At 44.2% G+C, this 15,097-nt stretch overlaps 2 protein-coding genes across 6 annotated transcripts in view; one reads left to right on the top strand and one right to left on the bottom strand.

The window, feature by feature from the left end:
- Window positions 1-4,963, bottom strand: part of AK9 (adenylate kinase 9) — a 103,058-nt gene extending 98,095 nt beyond the window's left edge. Inside the window, exon 1 of the mRNA XM_036318314.1 lies at window positions 4,875-4,963. The gene's annotated coding sequence lies outside the window, so the exon portion shown is untranslated. The remainder of the gene's footprint in view (window positions 1-4,874) is intronic.
- Window positions 4,964-5,761: 798 nt separating this feature from the next.
- The window catches only part of FIG4 (FIG4 phosphoinositide 5-phosphatase), a 101,566-nt gene continuing 92,230 nt past the window's right edge, over window positions 5,762-15,097 (top strand). For 4 of the 5 annotated variants that reach the window (XM_036317388.1, XM_036317391.1, XM_036317387.1 and 1 more), the window contains exon 1: window positions 5,763-6,037. In XM_036317388.1, the coding sequence (XP_036173281.1) occupies window positions 5,972-6,037 (66 nt within the window). In that variant the 5' untranslated portion in view covers window positions 5,763-5,971. Of the gene's footprint in view, window positions 6,038-15,097 lie in introns of all 5 variants that reach the window. The other variant, XM_036317392.1, reaches the window with a different exon arrangement.

Here is a 15,097-nt window from a genome sequence, read left to right as displayed (position 1 = left end):
AGGCTCTTCTGGCCTGGCCTAATGGAGATGCCTGAGGAGACAATGCTTGCCTTCCACCAAGATTTGCCTTCACCCTCCCTCATAGCTTCTAGAGCAGTAGCTGGGGTCAAATGTTAGCCTAGCCCAGGGGTCGGCAAACTCATTAGTCAACAGAGCCAAATATCAGCAGTACAGCGATTGAAATTTCTTTTGAGAGCCACATTTTTTAAACTTAAACTATATACGTAGGTACATGGTTATTAACTTAATTAGGGTACTCCTAAGCTGGCCTTTGCTAAAAACGTCCTCAATCTGATTGAGGTACGTTCGCTGAGGTCGACCCCTTCCAACTCTCCCATCCACACTTGTCTTGTATACTTGTTCCATTTATCTCCTTTCCAAAAACCAACTTCTGCGCATGGGCCACGAACTTTCAATTGCACTGTACGTGTGTGCCCGCACGTGGTATCTTGTGGAAGAGCCGCATGTGGCTCACGAGCCACGGTTTGCTGACCATTGGCCTAGTCCAACTGGTGAGGCACTGATACAGGAAAAATAGGGATTAGGCACCTAAAGAGCTGAAGGGCCTGGCTATAATGTGCCAGTAGAGACCAGGAAAACATCCTGCGAGATCCTGAGAGTGCTGGGAAGGGGAATGTTGACTGGATAAGACTTGATTGACATGTGGGCTCTCTCCCAGGACTCATGCTTTAACGTCTGGTTAGGAGACATGGAGTGGGTCCTAATTCACTTGGTCAAGGGCCTGTAAGGAACAAGATCAGAAGATAAAGGAGTTTGGGGGAAGAGCATGTGAATGGACAACTGAGAGTGGTATGGCAATCACACTCCAAGGCAGCGGTTCTCAACCTGTGGGTCGCGATCCCTTTGGTGGTCGAACGACCCTTTCACAGGGGTCGCCTAAGACCATCCTGCATATCAGATATTTACATTGCGATTCATAACAGTAGCAACATTACAGTTATGAAGTAGCAACGAAAATAATTTTATGGTTGGGTCACAACATGAGGAACTGTATTTAAAGGGTCAGGAGGTTGAGAACCACTGCCTAAGCCTTAGGCCCTAAGGGGACCTCTAAAGAGTCACACCCTTGTATAATTCTCCTCCTCTGACTGCAGTCTGTGACTTGCTTCTAAATATAGCAAAAGTAATAAAAAGGTCACTCCCATAACATCATGTTATAGAAGACTCCATCTTAGTGATCTGGAGAGAGACCTCCTGATTGGCTCTGAAGAAATAAGTTATAAAAGGACCACATGGCAAGGAACAGTATGTGGCTTCAGAAACTGAGTGCAGCCACTGGCCCCCAGTCAGTTAGAAAACTGGGACCTCAATCCTAGAGACAAATTTTGCCAACAATGTGACTGAGCTGGGAAGTGGATTCTCCCCTAGTTGAACCTCCAGATAAAAATGCAGCTCAGCCAACACTTTGATTGCAGTCTTGTGAGACCCTGAGCAGAGGATCTAGCTAAGCCATGCCAGGACTCCTGAACATGGAGACTGTGAGATAATAAATGTATTTTTTTTTTAACATACTGTATTTTTATTTATTTCAGAGAGAAAGGGAGAGGGAGAGAGAAACATCAGTGATGACAGTGAATCATTGATTAGTTGCCTCCTGCACGCTCCCTGTTGGGGGGATCGAGCCTGTAACCCAGGCATATGCCTTGACTGGGATTGAACCCTGACCTCCTGGTTCATAGGTTAATGCTCAACCACTGAGCCATATCAGCTGGCAAATGCGTGTTTTAAAATGCTAAATTTGTGGTAATTTGTTATACTGCATAAAAAACTAAACAAAGGAACACAAAATATGTGGAGCTTTCTCACAAAGCATCCATCTCAGAAGAGGCAGTCACCAACCAGGTGGTCAGGGTGATTATCCAGTAAATGCCAACTAGTCTTTGTCCTTGGTCACCTCAGTGCTTGCATGGGCTCAGACATGGAGTAAGCATGTGGCAGGGATGGAGGCAATGGAGGCTACGCATGTGCTCAACAACAAGGCTCCCTCTCAGGCTCCTCTAGTACTTCTGTTGAATGTCTTCCCTATCTGCTGCAGAGACCGAGGCTGAGCCTCAATATGATACACCCATTCAGTGACAAATGGTTGATTTGCCTTTCCTACCTGCAGTGCCTTGACCAGCATCACTTTCTGTGGCCTGGATTTGTAGCACTTATCAGGGGATCCCATGTAATACTGCTTTGGATCAAAGGAGCCTCTTTGTAGTAATGAAGATATAAGGAGGATCCATTGATCCTCCTGCATACCACCTCACCTAGAAGCTGCTGGTCTGTCAGATTGTTAAAATGGCCTCTTAAAGGTACAGCTAAAGCACCAGTATGGGATTGTGTGGCATTGAGACACGGTGCTTCAAGATGAGGAACATGCTTTGGACCAAGGATTTGGTAAGAGTGACTCCCCCTGTTATCACTCTGTGCTTGATGTTTGCACCAACCTTCTTCACAACTTGAGGCTCTGCTGGATTGGAAGCCCTGGTTTTGACTGAGGAGAGATGCTTCTTCCAAAGGACCCACTTAGTTAGGTTTCACTAAACCTAAAATTGCTGCTGCCACCTGATTATATTTGGCTCCACATACCTGATAAGGAGTTATTACACTGGTGGAGGTAGAGCTGCTGCTACATAATTAGGACAGGAAATGTATGTCTTGAATGCAGGGGATTCTCTGAGACTCCTCTTGATGCTGTCACAGCCAGTGAATGGATAACTGTAGCAACCACCCACAACCTGACAAGGACATAATAACCAGGGGTTTATACTCTTCAGGGATGAAGACTGGTTACTCTACTGGTAAAACAATTTGAACCAGCAGACATGCTGGCCATGGGTAAGGAAAATTTAGAAGGAGTGGTAGAAGAGGGAAGTGATAAATTATTAGTCATAGACTTAGGATTAATTGCAATAGTGAATTCTGTAGTCTGTCCTGCTAATCATATTTTTGTGAGTCCATTTCTTTTAGAAATTGGGACCAGACACCATGTTGAAGAATCAGTGACAGATGGTGTGAACTTGGGGATATGGGGGAGAAGTGGATATGAGTGGTGCAAAGGTTGGAACAGAGCAGAAGTCATTACTGCCCTGTTCATATCTATTTGACATATACCTTTTCCATGCATGGCCAGCCCAACTTCCAACTGCTGGCTGGCATGTGTGACTCTGCCTAATGGCTCTTTTTGGCTGGCAAAACCTATTCTGCCTGAGCACAGGGCAGAGTGGAAGTTCCAGGGGATTAACAATCAGCCAGTAACTGGTGGGGGTTGATGAACGAATACACCAGCTCCTTTGCCCCTTAAGAGGAAATAACTGAGACATCCATTCATCCATGTGAATTCCCCAGTGAATTCAGCCCACAGAGAAATTTGTTTGATAATATTCCCTTTATTAGCTTCCTTCACTTCCCTGTTGTTTTTGGGAGTATTCCCCATAGGAACTATTTGTATTCAAATTTTTGTCTCAGGATCTGTTTTTGGCTGAATCAAACTAAGACAAAGTTCAAATGGAAATGCTTAATTATAATATAACTAGAGGCCCAGTGCATGAAATTCGTGCACTCGGGCGGGGGGTGGGGGGAGGTCCCTCAGCCCAGCCTGTTCCCTCTGCCATGGGGAGCGGGCCTTAGCCATCAGTTGGACATCCTTAGCACTGCCACGGAGGCAGGAGAGGCTCCCGCCACTGTTGCTGTGCTGAGTGGCACTCCCCCTGTGGGAGCACATTGACCACCAGGGGGCAGCTCCTGCATTGAGCGTCTGCCCCCTGGTGGTCAGTGCACGTCATAGCGACCGGTCAGTCTGCCATCAGGAGAAAACCGGCTCTCCGATATCCCCTGAGGGGTCCCAGATTGCGAGAGGGTGCAGGCCAGGCCGAGGGACCCCACTAGTGCACAATAGGGGTTGGGGAGGGACGTGGGCAGTTGGCCAGCCAGGGAGGGACTGTGGGAGGGCTCCAGGGCTTGTGCAGCCCATCTTGGACCCCAGCAGCAAACTAACCTACTGGTTGGAGCGTCTGCCCCCTGGTGGTCAGTGCACATCATAGCAAGCAGTTGAGTGGACTTAACATATAATGAGCATATTACACTTTGATTGGTTGAATGGCCAACTGGTCGACCGGAGACTTAGCATATCAGGCTTTTATTATATAGGATAATTGAAAACTAAATATTGGAAAACCAGAATTCAACAAATATTTTAAGAGTTGTTATCCTAAATAAAAACATTATGCAAATATTTAACTCATTTTCAGAAGTGTTGGTTTCCATTATACATGGAACAGAGCTAAATATTTTTCCCTAGTTAAAAGATCCAAGTCAATGCAAAATACCAAAACTGACATGGTCACCTATCTAGTTCTTAATAGTAGGAGTACCAAACTGTGAAAGGAAATTTAAAATGATTAAATATTTATTTTAAAAGTTCTGTAATTTTTCAACTTTGAATTTATATGATCTCTAATGTCACATTATATCATATAATTTCTAATATCACATTATGTGTTTACACTATAACTCAATGTACATTTTTAAAGTGTCCTTACAATTTTAGGAGTTGAAAAACCCTCTAGCACTGGGTCCTGAGGGTTACACGGGGCCCCACTCCTGGAAAACCTCGCACTCTGCCTAGGCCAGATTAGCTGCCACTCCAGTATTCATCTTATGCTCCCATAGTAGGTGCTGAGTAAATGTTTTTTGAATGAAAACATTAGTTTTTGAAAGGGGAAAAATTTTTAAAAAGCGGAATTTGTGGAGATTTCGAAGTTTACTTTTGCAAGAAAAATAACTGGCCTGGGGTCCCCGCAGGAGGTGGACTTCCATTCAATCTGTACCAAAATGCATTGGGTCAATAAACTACCATCCCTACTTACCTGGCCGCAACGGACCCCAGCGGACCCCGCTGTGGGCTACAGCCGCCTCCGGGAACCCTCGGATCTGTTGAGCGGTTGCCCGGGGAACCCCGGCGGGGCAGCGCGCAAGGACGCTTGGGAGGGGGCGGGAAGGGCTCAGGGCTTGGGGGCGGGGCATCGGCGGTGCGGCTGTAATTTGTTTTATTATAAATATTCACTTTTGTACCTAAATTGGTATTCATAATTACAACACACTATATTTTCGCAAATCTAGAAGGCGATGACCAGAGAGGGCGCATGCACTGCCCATTTATGGTCACACACACCAGGTGGGAGGAACCTCACCTTAACGCAGAGCGGCGGGGCTCCCAGGGCGGTGCTGCCCTGCGCCGCGCCGCTCCACCTCCCAGTCCATTTGCAGAATTTACAAATGGGTAGCCTCCGGCACAAATAGATGGCCAAGCCCAACGTTGCCAACTTCAGGTGATTAAAAAAAGTCCTTGGAGCATGCACCCTCCGGACGATGAGGGTAAAACAGGAAACAAAGGGATGTGAGGGGAAACGCTGACATCAGCGAAGCACCATCACCAAGCAGGTTCCCAGGAACATAACGGCAGACGTAGACCCGGAAAAAAACAGACCGACTTGGGAATGGCTCTGTCTGCAACTCGGAGAAGCGCTTCAAAAGAAGCAACCCAGTTCCAAGCCTTCCCTTTTCCCAAAGAGAAGGTCAGACAAACAAGGGGCTGCACTAACTTGGCACCGTCTCCGCCCATTTTTTCTTCCGCCCGCACCAAAGACGGCGCCCTTCGCTCCTTCCCCGGCAGCACGCAGGCCCGGGCACCGCCGCCCGCCTCCCGATGGTACAGCCTCCACCCCCGCCCCGCTGGCCCTGGGGCGGGGCTTGCCTGGAGGTGGGGCGTCGGATCCGGAAACCCTGAGCTGAAGCCAGTCAAATACATCTTTATCTTTAGTGCCCAGGAGGGGTTCTTCCCGGCTGGACCTGGTGTCTAGGGTCCGAGGTGTCTTCTTTCTGGTCTTCTGGGGCGATCCGGAGGCTGCCGCAGTCTGGGCTGCGGCCTGGTGCCCTGCCCTGGGGGCTCCTATTTGCTGGGACCATGCCCGTGGCCGCCGCCCCCATCATCAGCTCCGTCCAGAAGCTGGTTCTGTATGAGACCCGAGCTGTGAGTACCGGCGCGCGGGGCGCGGGCGGGAGGATGGAGGGCGAGTGCGAGTGGACCGGTTAGGGCGGAGGCAGCACCCCCCTACCCCCAGGTCCCTCGTCCCAGCCTTGCGGAATGGGCTTTGCCCAGTGATAGCACCCAAGACACTGGTGCTTTTGCTGGTACGTGTTTCCACTTACAAGATGCGGTGGGAACATATTGAAAACAGGTTCTTGTGGCATCTCAGACACTGTTCATGCTGCTCTGTAGGAGTTACTGGATTCTTTTCAACTTTCAAAAAGTTTATTCGAGTTCTATGGTTCTCTCGTTACAGTACAGGCATGGGTATTGTGTGGTTGGAAAATAAAGCATAGTTTTTTAAAATTGGGTTTTAGGGTCTGTGTTTAAAATTACACTTCATGATAACAAGATTGCATATAACAAGATTTCTGATGCTATGGAATGTCTTATAAGGCACATTAAGTGGAACTTGGGTTGTCTTCACTAGATAGAGTACAAGAAGGTACTTAACAGTTTCTCAGTTTTAACATGGTTGTAATAGCATGTCTGCCTAAGGTCATCATTAGTGTAGTAACACTGTTGACTCCAAATTAATTTTGCTTGGATCCAGACCAGAAGATGAAATTATCTAATATAAGGCATTTGCAAATATTTCCGTTCTTTGAGTAGAGTCATACAGAAGTATCATTTTGACATTGAAGCCAAACCTTCTGCTTTCTGTACAATGGGCTGGCAAATAGAGACAGATTAGTTAAAAAATATAATACTATACCGAAAACCCAGAAATTTCATTAATAAGCTGAGCATTCATGAGCACTGACTGAGGTGTTAGTGTTCTTTCTAAAGCACAATTAGTACTAGAGAGCTCATCTGCTCTGAACCTTCAGGAGTCCCCATTCTGAGGAGAGTAAACGCTGGATTCCTTAGTTTGTCATTAAAAGCCATATATAATTGGTCCTCAACTAGTCTCTCCAGTCTTATATCTAACTTAATATCAATTCAGCAAACATTTACCAAGGATTGGATATGTTCTTTGTTGTGCCTTATTCTGCAGTAAAATTGTATTTCTTCCAGTTCCCTTTCTCTGTGTTTGCTGTTCTCTCATCTAGTAATGTCCCAACCCTTCTCTTGTCAAAACTGCTGGTCCTCATAACGGCTACAGTTTAAAAAATATATAGAAACATATATATATGTTTCTCTAGACAAATCCAGCTACTATATATATATATATATATATATATATATATATATTGATTTCAGAGAGGAAGGGAGAAGGAGAGGGAGAGGGAGAGAGAGATAGAAATATCAATGATGAAGAATCATTGATTGGCTGCCTCCTGCACATCCCCTCTTGGGGATCGAGCCCCAAACCCAGGCATGTGCAAATCCAACCGTGACTTCCTGGTTCATGGGTTGACCCTCAATATTGAGCCACATTGGCTGGGCTTGTAGTTTGTTTTTTTAGCTCCTAGGATCTACTTAGTTGCCATTAATCTTATGCCTTTTTCTAAGTTATTGACATCCCTTAACCTTTGAGCTTATTACTCAAAAAAAAACCTTTCTGCTTATATCTTTGTAAATTTTTCTTTCAGTCAGTGGCGTGCCTATTCATTTTCTTTATGACCATTTTCTTCAGCTTCTTGGAGGTATAATCGACAATAATGTAAAATACTTAAAGTATACAATGAGATGATTTGATCTATGTATACATTATATTAATGATCTTTCGATGTGCAGTTGTTTTAAATTTCAATAAAGTCTAATGTATCTATTTTTCTTTTGCTTTGTCATTACTTTCTGTGTTCTAAGAAATCTTTGCCTATTCCCAGATCACAAATATATTTTCCTGTTTCCTCTAAAAGATTTATGCTTTTAAGTGTTATGTTTAAGGGTATTTCATATTAAATTAATTTTGTGTGTGGTGTGATATAGGGGTTATATTATTTACTCAGTGTTGTAACAAACTACTCCAAAACATGAGGGCTTTGAACTAAAAGAAAACATTTAATACTTCACACAGTTTCAGTAGGTCAGGAGTCTGAGAGTCACTCAGCTGAGTAGCTCTGGCTCAGGTCTCAAAAAGTTGCATTCAAGATGTCAACTGGGCCACAGTCATCTGAAGCCTTGACTGGGCTGCAGGGTTTACTTCCAAGATGGCTCGCTCTTGTGCTTGGTAAGTGGAGCTGGTTCCTTACCTCACGGACATCCCCATGTGTTGAGTGTGTTTCCTTCCACGACTCGCGTGGAGTAGGGTTCGGTATCTGAAAGAGGAGCCGCATAGCAAATGAGAGAAAAAGACACGAGATAATTTTGCAATATTGGGGGACCAGGCGGCAAGTCCCGAAGGACTTCTCTCAACGCTCAGGCCTCTCCAACCTTTTATTGATCTGGGATGCCCCTATAGCATAGCCCTAGGCAGGTGACCCCCTGCAACAGGCAGACTAGCCCATCAGCAAGGATTTACATAATAATAAATGGGGGAGTAGTTTCAGCTACCACTGTCTGGACAAACAGAGGTGGCGCCTAGCTCCGACCTTTTGGAGGGCTTCAAGGCACCCAGCCTTTGGGGGGTTTCGGGGAGTGCTCTGTCTATGCTTATTAGATAGTGAAGGCAATAAATGTAGCTGGATTTGTCTAGAGAAAGTGATTCAAGAGAAACAAGGAGAGAGCTGCAATGTCTTTGTGACCTAGCCCCAGAAGCCACACTCCATCATTTCTGCAATATCCTACTGGTTATGTAGGTCAGCCCAGTTCAATGGGAGGGAACTATACCAGGGTAATGATACCAGGAGATAAGGGTTCTTAGAGGCTGGCAACTAGGGATTGAAGTTCACTTTTTAAAAAATACATCAATTTATACAGTCTCATTTTTTGAAAATTATTTATTGATTTTTTTGTCACTCTTGTGAAAAATTAGTTGAATAAATATGAGTTGATTCCTAAACTCTCTATTTTGTTCCATTGATCAGTTTGTTTTTCTTTATGATATTACCACCTTGTCTTGTTTATTTTAGTTCTATAACAAGTCTTGAAATCAGGAAGTGTAAGTTTTCCAACTTTATTCTTTTCCAAAGTTGTTTTGGCTATTCTAGATCCTATGCATTTTCATATAAATTTTACAAATCAGCTTATCAATTTCTATTAAAAAGCCTGTTGGCATTGTGACTTGGATTTTATTGAATATACTAGAGGCCTGGTGCACAAAAATTTGTGCACTCGGGGGGTCCCTCAGCCCGGCCTGTGCCCTCTCACAGTCGGGGACCCCTCGGAGGATGTCCACCTGCTGGCTTAGGCCCGCTCCCCAGGGGATTGGGCCTAAGCTGGCAGTCAGACATCCCTCTGGCAGCCCAGGAGCCCTCGGGGGATAGCCACTTGCCAGCAGGAAGCAGGCCTAAGCTGCAGTCAGACATCCTTAGCGCTTCTTAGGAGGTGGGAGAGGCTCCTGCCACCACCACTGTGCTGGCAGCCGTCAGCCTGGTTTGTGGCTGAGCAGAGCTCCCCCTGTGGGAGCACACTGACCACCAGGGGGCAGCTCCTGCATTGAGCATCTGCCCCATGGTGGTCAGTATGTGTCATAGTGACAAGTCATTCCCAGTCGTTCTGCTGTTGGGGTCAATTTGCGTATTACCCTTTTATTATATAGGATAGAGGCCTGGTGCACAGGTGGGGGCCAGCTGGTTTGCCCTGAAGTGTGTCCCGAATTAGGGTGGCGGTCCTGCTGGGGTGCCTGGTCAGCCTGGGTGAGGAGCTAAGGGCTGTTTTCAGACTGGCCACACCCCCTTCAGGGTAGGGGGTCCCCACTGGGGTGCCTGGCCAGCTTGGGTGAGGGGCTGATGGCTGTTTGCAGGCTGGCCAAGCCCCCCCGTGGAGACCCTCACCCCATAGGGGTGTGGCCAGCCTGGGTGAGGGACTGAGGGCCGTTTTCAGGCTGGCCACTCTCTCTGGCTACCCAAGCTCCCAGCCTCTCCTTTTTTCTTTTTTTCTTTTTCTGGGATTTATTTATCTTCTATAATTGAAACTTTGTAGCCTTGAGTGTAGCCCAGGGCCGGCCAGGGCTGGCCAGAAGCTTGGCTTCCTCCATTGCTGGGGGCAACCCAAGCCTCCTGCTGCTCCAGCTCTGTGGCCTTCGCCATCTTAGTTGGGTTACTTTGCATACTCGCTCCTGATTGGCTTGTGGGCATGGCTTGTGGGTGTGGCTTGAGCATAGGGGAAGGATGGTTAATTTGCATGTTTCTCTTTTATTATATAGGATAGGTCAATTTGAGGAGAAGTGAATCTTAATAATATTAAATCTTTCAATCCATGCTATATTTCTCCATTTCTTTAGTTCTTTCTCTCAGCAATACATGGTAGTTTTCATGTAGAAATTTAAGGTTTTTTAAAAAATTTATTCCTGCCCTGACTGGTTTGGTTCAGTGGATAGAGCGTCGGTCTGTGGACTGAAAGGTCCCAGGTTTGATTCCAGTCAAGGGCATGTACCTTGGTTGCCCGCACATACCCAGTGTGGGGTGTGCAGGAGGCAGCTAATCGATGTTTCTCTCTCATCGATGTTTCTAACTCTCTATCCCTCTCCCTTCCTCTCCGTAAAAATCAATAAAATATATTTAAAAAAATTTATTCCTAAGTATTTTATGAGTTTTAATACTATTTTAAATAGAATTTTATTCTTTTAAAATATATTTTATTGATTTCAGAGAGGAAGGGAGAGGGAGAGAGAGATAGAAACATCAATGATGAGAATCATTGATCGGCTGCCTCCTGTACACCCCCACACTGGGGCTTGAGCCTGCAACCCGGGCACATGCCCTTGACTGGAATCGAACCCGGGATCCTTCAGTCCGCAGGCCAATACTCTATCTCCTGAGCCAAACCAGTTAGGGCTTAAATGGAATTTCTAATTTGATTTTCCAGTTGCTTGATGTCTGAATGATTTGTAGTGAAACTCCTTGTTCATTCTAACATTGTTAGTCTGGGCTCATTCTTTTCTTGCCAGTCTTGCTAGGTGTTTTATCAGTTTTATTACTCTTTTGAAAGAATCGACTTTTGACTCGGTTAATTTTTTCTATTGATTGTTTTTTAGTTAATCAATTTCTGTTCTTAAGCTTATTACTTTCTTTCTCTTACGAGTTTTAAATTAACTGGCTCAGTTTTTTGTTGTTTTTTTTTTTGCTTCATAAGGTAGACATTTAGATCATTGACTTAATTTTTTTCTTTCCTAATAAAAACATTTAACCCTAGCTGGTTTGGCTCAATGGATAGAGTGTTGGCCTGTTGCCAAAGGGTTCTGGGCCCAATTCCAGTTAAGGGCACGTTCCTCCCCAGCCTGGCCCCTGCTCAGGGTGCGTGCAAGAGGCAACCAATCGATGTGTTTCTCTCATATTGATGTTCTCTCTATCTTTCCCTCTCTCTTCCACTCGCTCTAAAAGATTGATGGAAAAATATCCTCGGGTGAGGATAAACAAACAAACAAGCAGAAAATCATACATGTAAACTATACATGTAAATAGGAGAATAGTCAGAAAAAGACTATGGAGAAAGTATTAGTAGCCTGAACACTATGTCCTTATATGCAAAAACTTTTGTAAATTAGTCTAAAAAATAATGCCTGACAAAAAAGGACAAGGGCATGAATAGGTAATTTCCCAAAAGGAAGTATGTTTATAAAAAGATATTCAACTTGCTATTAATTAAGGCAATAAATTGAAAAAAAGATTTTCATTTGTTATGTGTCAGAATGGCAGAGGTTTGAAAGATTGACCAAAGTCATTGTCAGCAAGTATGTGAAAGAAATGGCATTCTTGTTTTGGTTGGTGAGAGTGTATTAATTGGCTATGAAGGAATCAGGTTACACATTAGGAAACAAAAGAGACAGTGGACAAGATGGGCTGTCTCTTGTCTTAAGCCTTCATTTAGAACAGTGGTTCTCAACCTTGGCTGCACATTAGAATCACCTGGGAATCTTTTTAAAATCCTGATTTCTGGGCCTCATCCTCTGGAAATTCTGTTTCTTTGTTATGGGCTGGGGCCCCAGCATTAGTAACAAAGAAACAGAATTTCCGGAGGATGAGGCCCAGAAATCAGGATTTTAAAAAGATTCCCAGGTGATTCTAATGTGCAGCCAAGGTTGAGAGCCACTGATTTAGAAGGATAATTGGGTGAAGTTCAGGCTGTCGTTGTGATCTGTGTTTAGAGGTGGAGTTGAGGAGTGTTTGGAGTGGGAAGGGAGGTAGGTTGGTAGATGGCATGCAGGCGGTGTAGTTATCACCTTGTGAAGGGTCTGCTCCCTCCCAGACCTACCTGTTCGCTCTGGCACCCACCACCTTCATGCTGCCCTTTGGCTCCTGTGACCCCTCTCTGGCCTTCATCTGTCCTGTGACCCAAGACTATAGATAAATAAACTCAGGCCAGGTCCAGCCTGAGTTGCAACTAGAGTTGTCCACAGGAGATTTAACAACCTGAAGTTATCATGCGTGAAACAGCAGTTTACTTTAGATGTTTTCCAATTTATAGCCGTTGGTTAATGTATGATGCCCTAGGGGTCTTACCATTGCAATAACTGACCATTTTGTAACAAAGAAATATAGCAGTTGACTTTAAAATTGGTAGCTGAATAGAACGGTGGCAGATTTTTGTGTGTGTATGTGTATTTTGTAGGGATGAGATTTTAGGACAATCTTTACTCTTGCTAGTTCAAAATTATTTGTATGTATGTATGCAGGTAGGTAAGTAGGTATGTGTTTATGTAATTCCTGCCTTGTTCCAAAGAAAGCTTCTCCTTCCTCCTCACCCCATCATGCAAAATAGAATAAAGCAAGTAAGAACCACATCATGAGGAATGCAGCTTACTTAATTAGCCTTGATTTGTGTAATTAGGGAATGGAATAGAACAATATAGAATGTGGTTGGCTAAGGGTTTGGCGCAGGCGACTAAATCATGTAAGTGGGAGAGAGAAACATAGTTGATTTGGAAGGCATGGTTGGAGGTGCCAAAGTTTCACATTTGTTTCTGGAGGGGATTGGAAGCGTCCCCATCAGTAAAGCTCTGAATCTATAAAGTGTGAATTTGCAGAATCCATTTTGACCATCAAGGGTCCATTTCCCTGTCCGGGCAGCATTACTGATTGTGGGATTGCTGGAATAAGTGAGGAGGCAGGCCTGAAACACTGTTAGACTGTGAGAAGGAACCTCAATGTGATCTTTAAAAATAATACCTTTATTCTGAAAGTTCAAGTGAAGGTTAACATTAATTGAAGCTGTCAGACAACCTAAAATTTCTTCTTTTTTAAGAAGGCTGATTTTCTTCCCTCAGATAAAAAGTGGGTGATGAATTAGTCTATCGTTACAAAAGGAGATAAAATTTCCTATTAAATGGGTTACCTATTGTATTCCATTTGGAGTTCCTGCATATATTTTTGAAACACATTCATCTTATATTAAGTCACCACTGCTGAAGTTATATATTGAATTTTTAAGCATTTTCTTGAACATTGTTGCTCTGCCTTTAAATGTTCAGATCATTTTCTGTCTTAAAGGGGCATTTTTTAATGCAGCTTCTTTTGGTATACTAATTCTCCACCCCAACTCCTGCCAGCCCCTTCCCCCCCAACGCATCTGCAAACACACACTCAGAGATGACCCCCAGAGGTGATTCATCCACACCTTCATGTATGAGTGCATTCAGGCAGTCCAGCTGATGCAAGCCTGATTTATGGAAGTCCTGTACACTTCAATTACTGCTCTCTTTTTCTGTTGCTTTTGGGCATTTTGTTTACCTCCCTTTCCATCTTCATTATTTGAACTTCAAACTGCTCTAGTACTTGAGAAGTCCTTTCCTTCTTTCTATAATCCCTAGTTCTTACTAAGAACTTAAAATGAATTCAGCCTCAGCTTTCCCAGATATGGAAGCCCCTCTCAGCACATTCGTTCACATTGGGGATTCTTATCAGTTCCATCTTCTGGAAGCCATGGCTGATGCCTGGACTGGTTGTTTCCGTGGCCTGCGGCACAGCTAGTGTTCTGCTCCCTTCACCACCATCCTACAGTCTCTTTCCCAGATCCCGTGTCTCTCTCTTTCTTGATTTTTGCCCTCATTTTGGTGGAGCACCTCTTCCAATGGCTTCATGAGAAAGGGTTCATGGATAGTAATTTTTTGGAGCCCATTCATGTGTGAAAATGTCCTCATCCTACCCTCATGTTTGATTCATAGATTTAATGTTATATTAAAGTTTGAAATGAATTGTCCCTTAAAGTTTTGAAGGGATTATGTCTCTGTCTTTCACCTTCCAGTGTTGCTGTTGAGAATTTCTGTTACTTTAACTTGATCTTTAGTTTGAGGTTTGTGTTTCTTCTTTAGAAACTGTGCTATCTTCTTTTTGTCTTTAGTTTTCTGAAATTTTACATTTCTACCTTCAGTGATAAAAGATGCCACAACCCAGCCAGTGTGGCTCAGTGGTTGGGCATTGACCAGGAGGTTATGTTTCCAATCCCAGTCGTTGGGGTACATGCCCAGATTTCAGGCTAGTTCCCCAGTAAGGGGCATGCAGGAGGCAGCTGATCAATGATTGCCTCTCATCATTGATGTGTCTCTCTCTCTCTCCCTCTCCCTTTCTTTCTCAAATCAATTAAAAAATACTTTTCAAAAAAAGAGATGCCACAAATTTCCACATATTTGGATGTTCTGTGGTGTTAATTGGATTCTACTTGGCTTCCCCACTGCCAACTTAGGCATGTTTTTTAGTTTCGTTTTTTGTTAAGATTTTTTATTGATTTTTAGAGAGAAAGGAAGGAAGAAGGAGAAAGAGAAACATCGAGATGAGAGTGAAACATTGATTGGCTGCCTCCTGCATGCTCATTTTTGAGTATTGAGCCCACAACCTGTGTGCCCTGACTAGGAATCTAACCGGCAACCTTTCGGTGCCTGGGATGATGCCCAACCAACTGAGCCACACCGGCCAGGGCTGTTTTCCAGTTTTAAATAATTATTATTTTTTTGCCCTGTAACTCCTTCACGCTTTCTTTTGTCCTTCAGGCTGTGTTTAAAAAAAAAAAAAAACACATAAA

Source organism: Myotis myotis, unplaced genomic scaffold, assembly GCF_014108235.1.
Source record: "Myotis myotis isolate mMyoMyo1 unplaced genomic scaffold, mMyoMyo1.p scaffold_m19_p_7, whole genome shotgun sequence".
Classification (NCBI taxonomy): Eukaryota; Metazoa; Chordata; class Mammalia; order Chiroptera; family Vespertilionidae; genus Myotis; species Myotis myotis.
The sequence above is the reverse complement of the archived record's forward strand: the minus strand, read 5'-3'. Positions and strand labels throughout refer to the sequence as shown.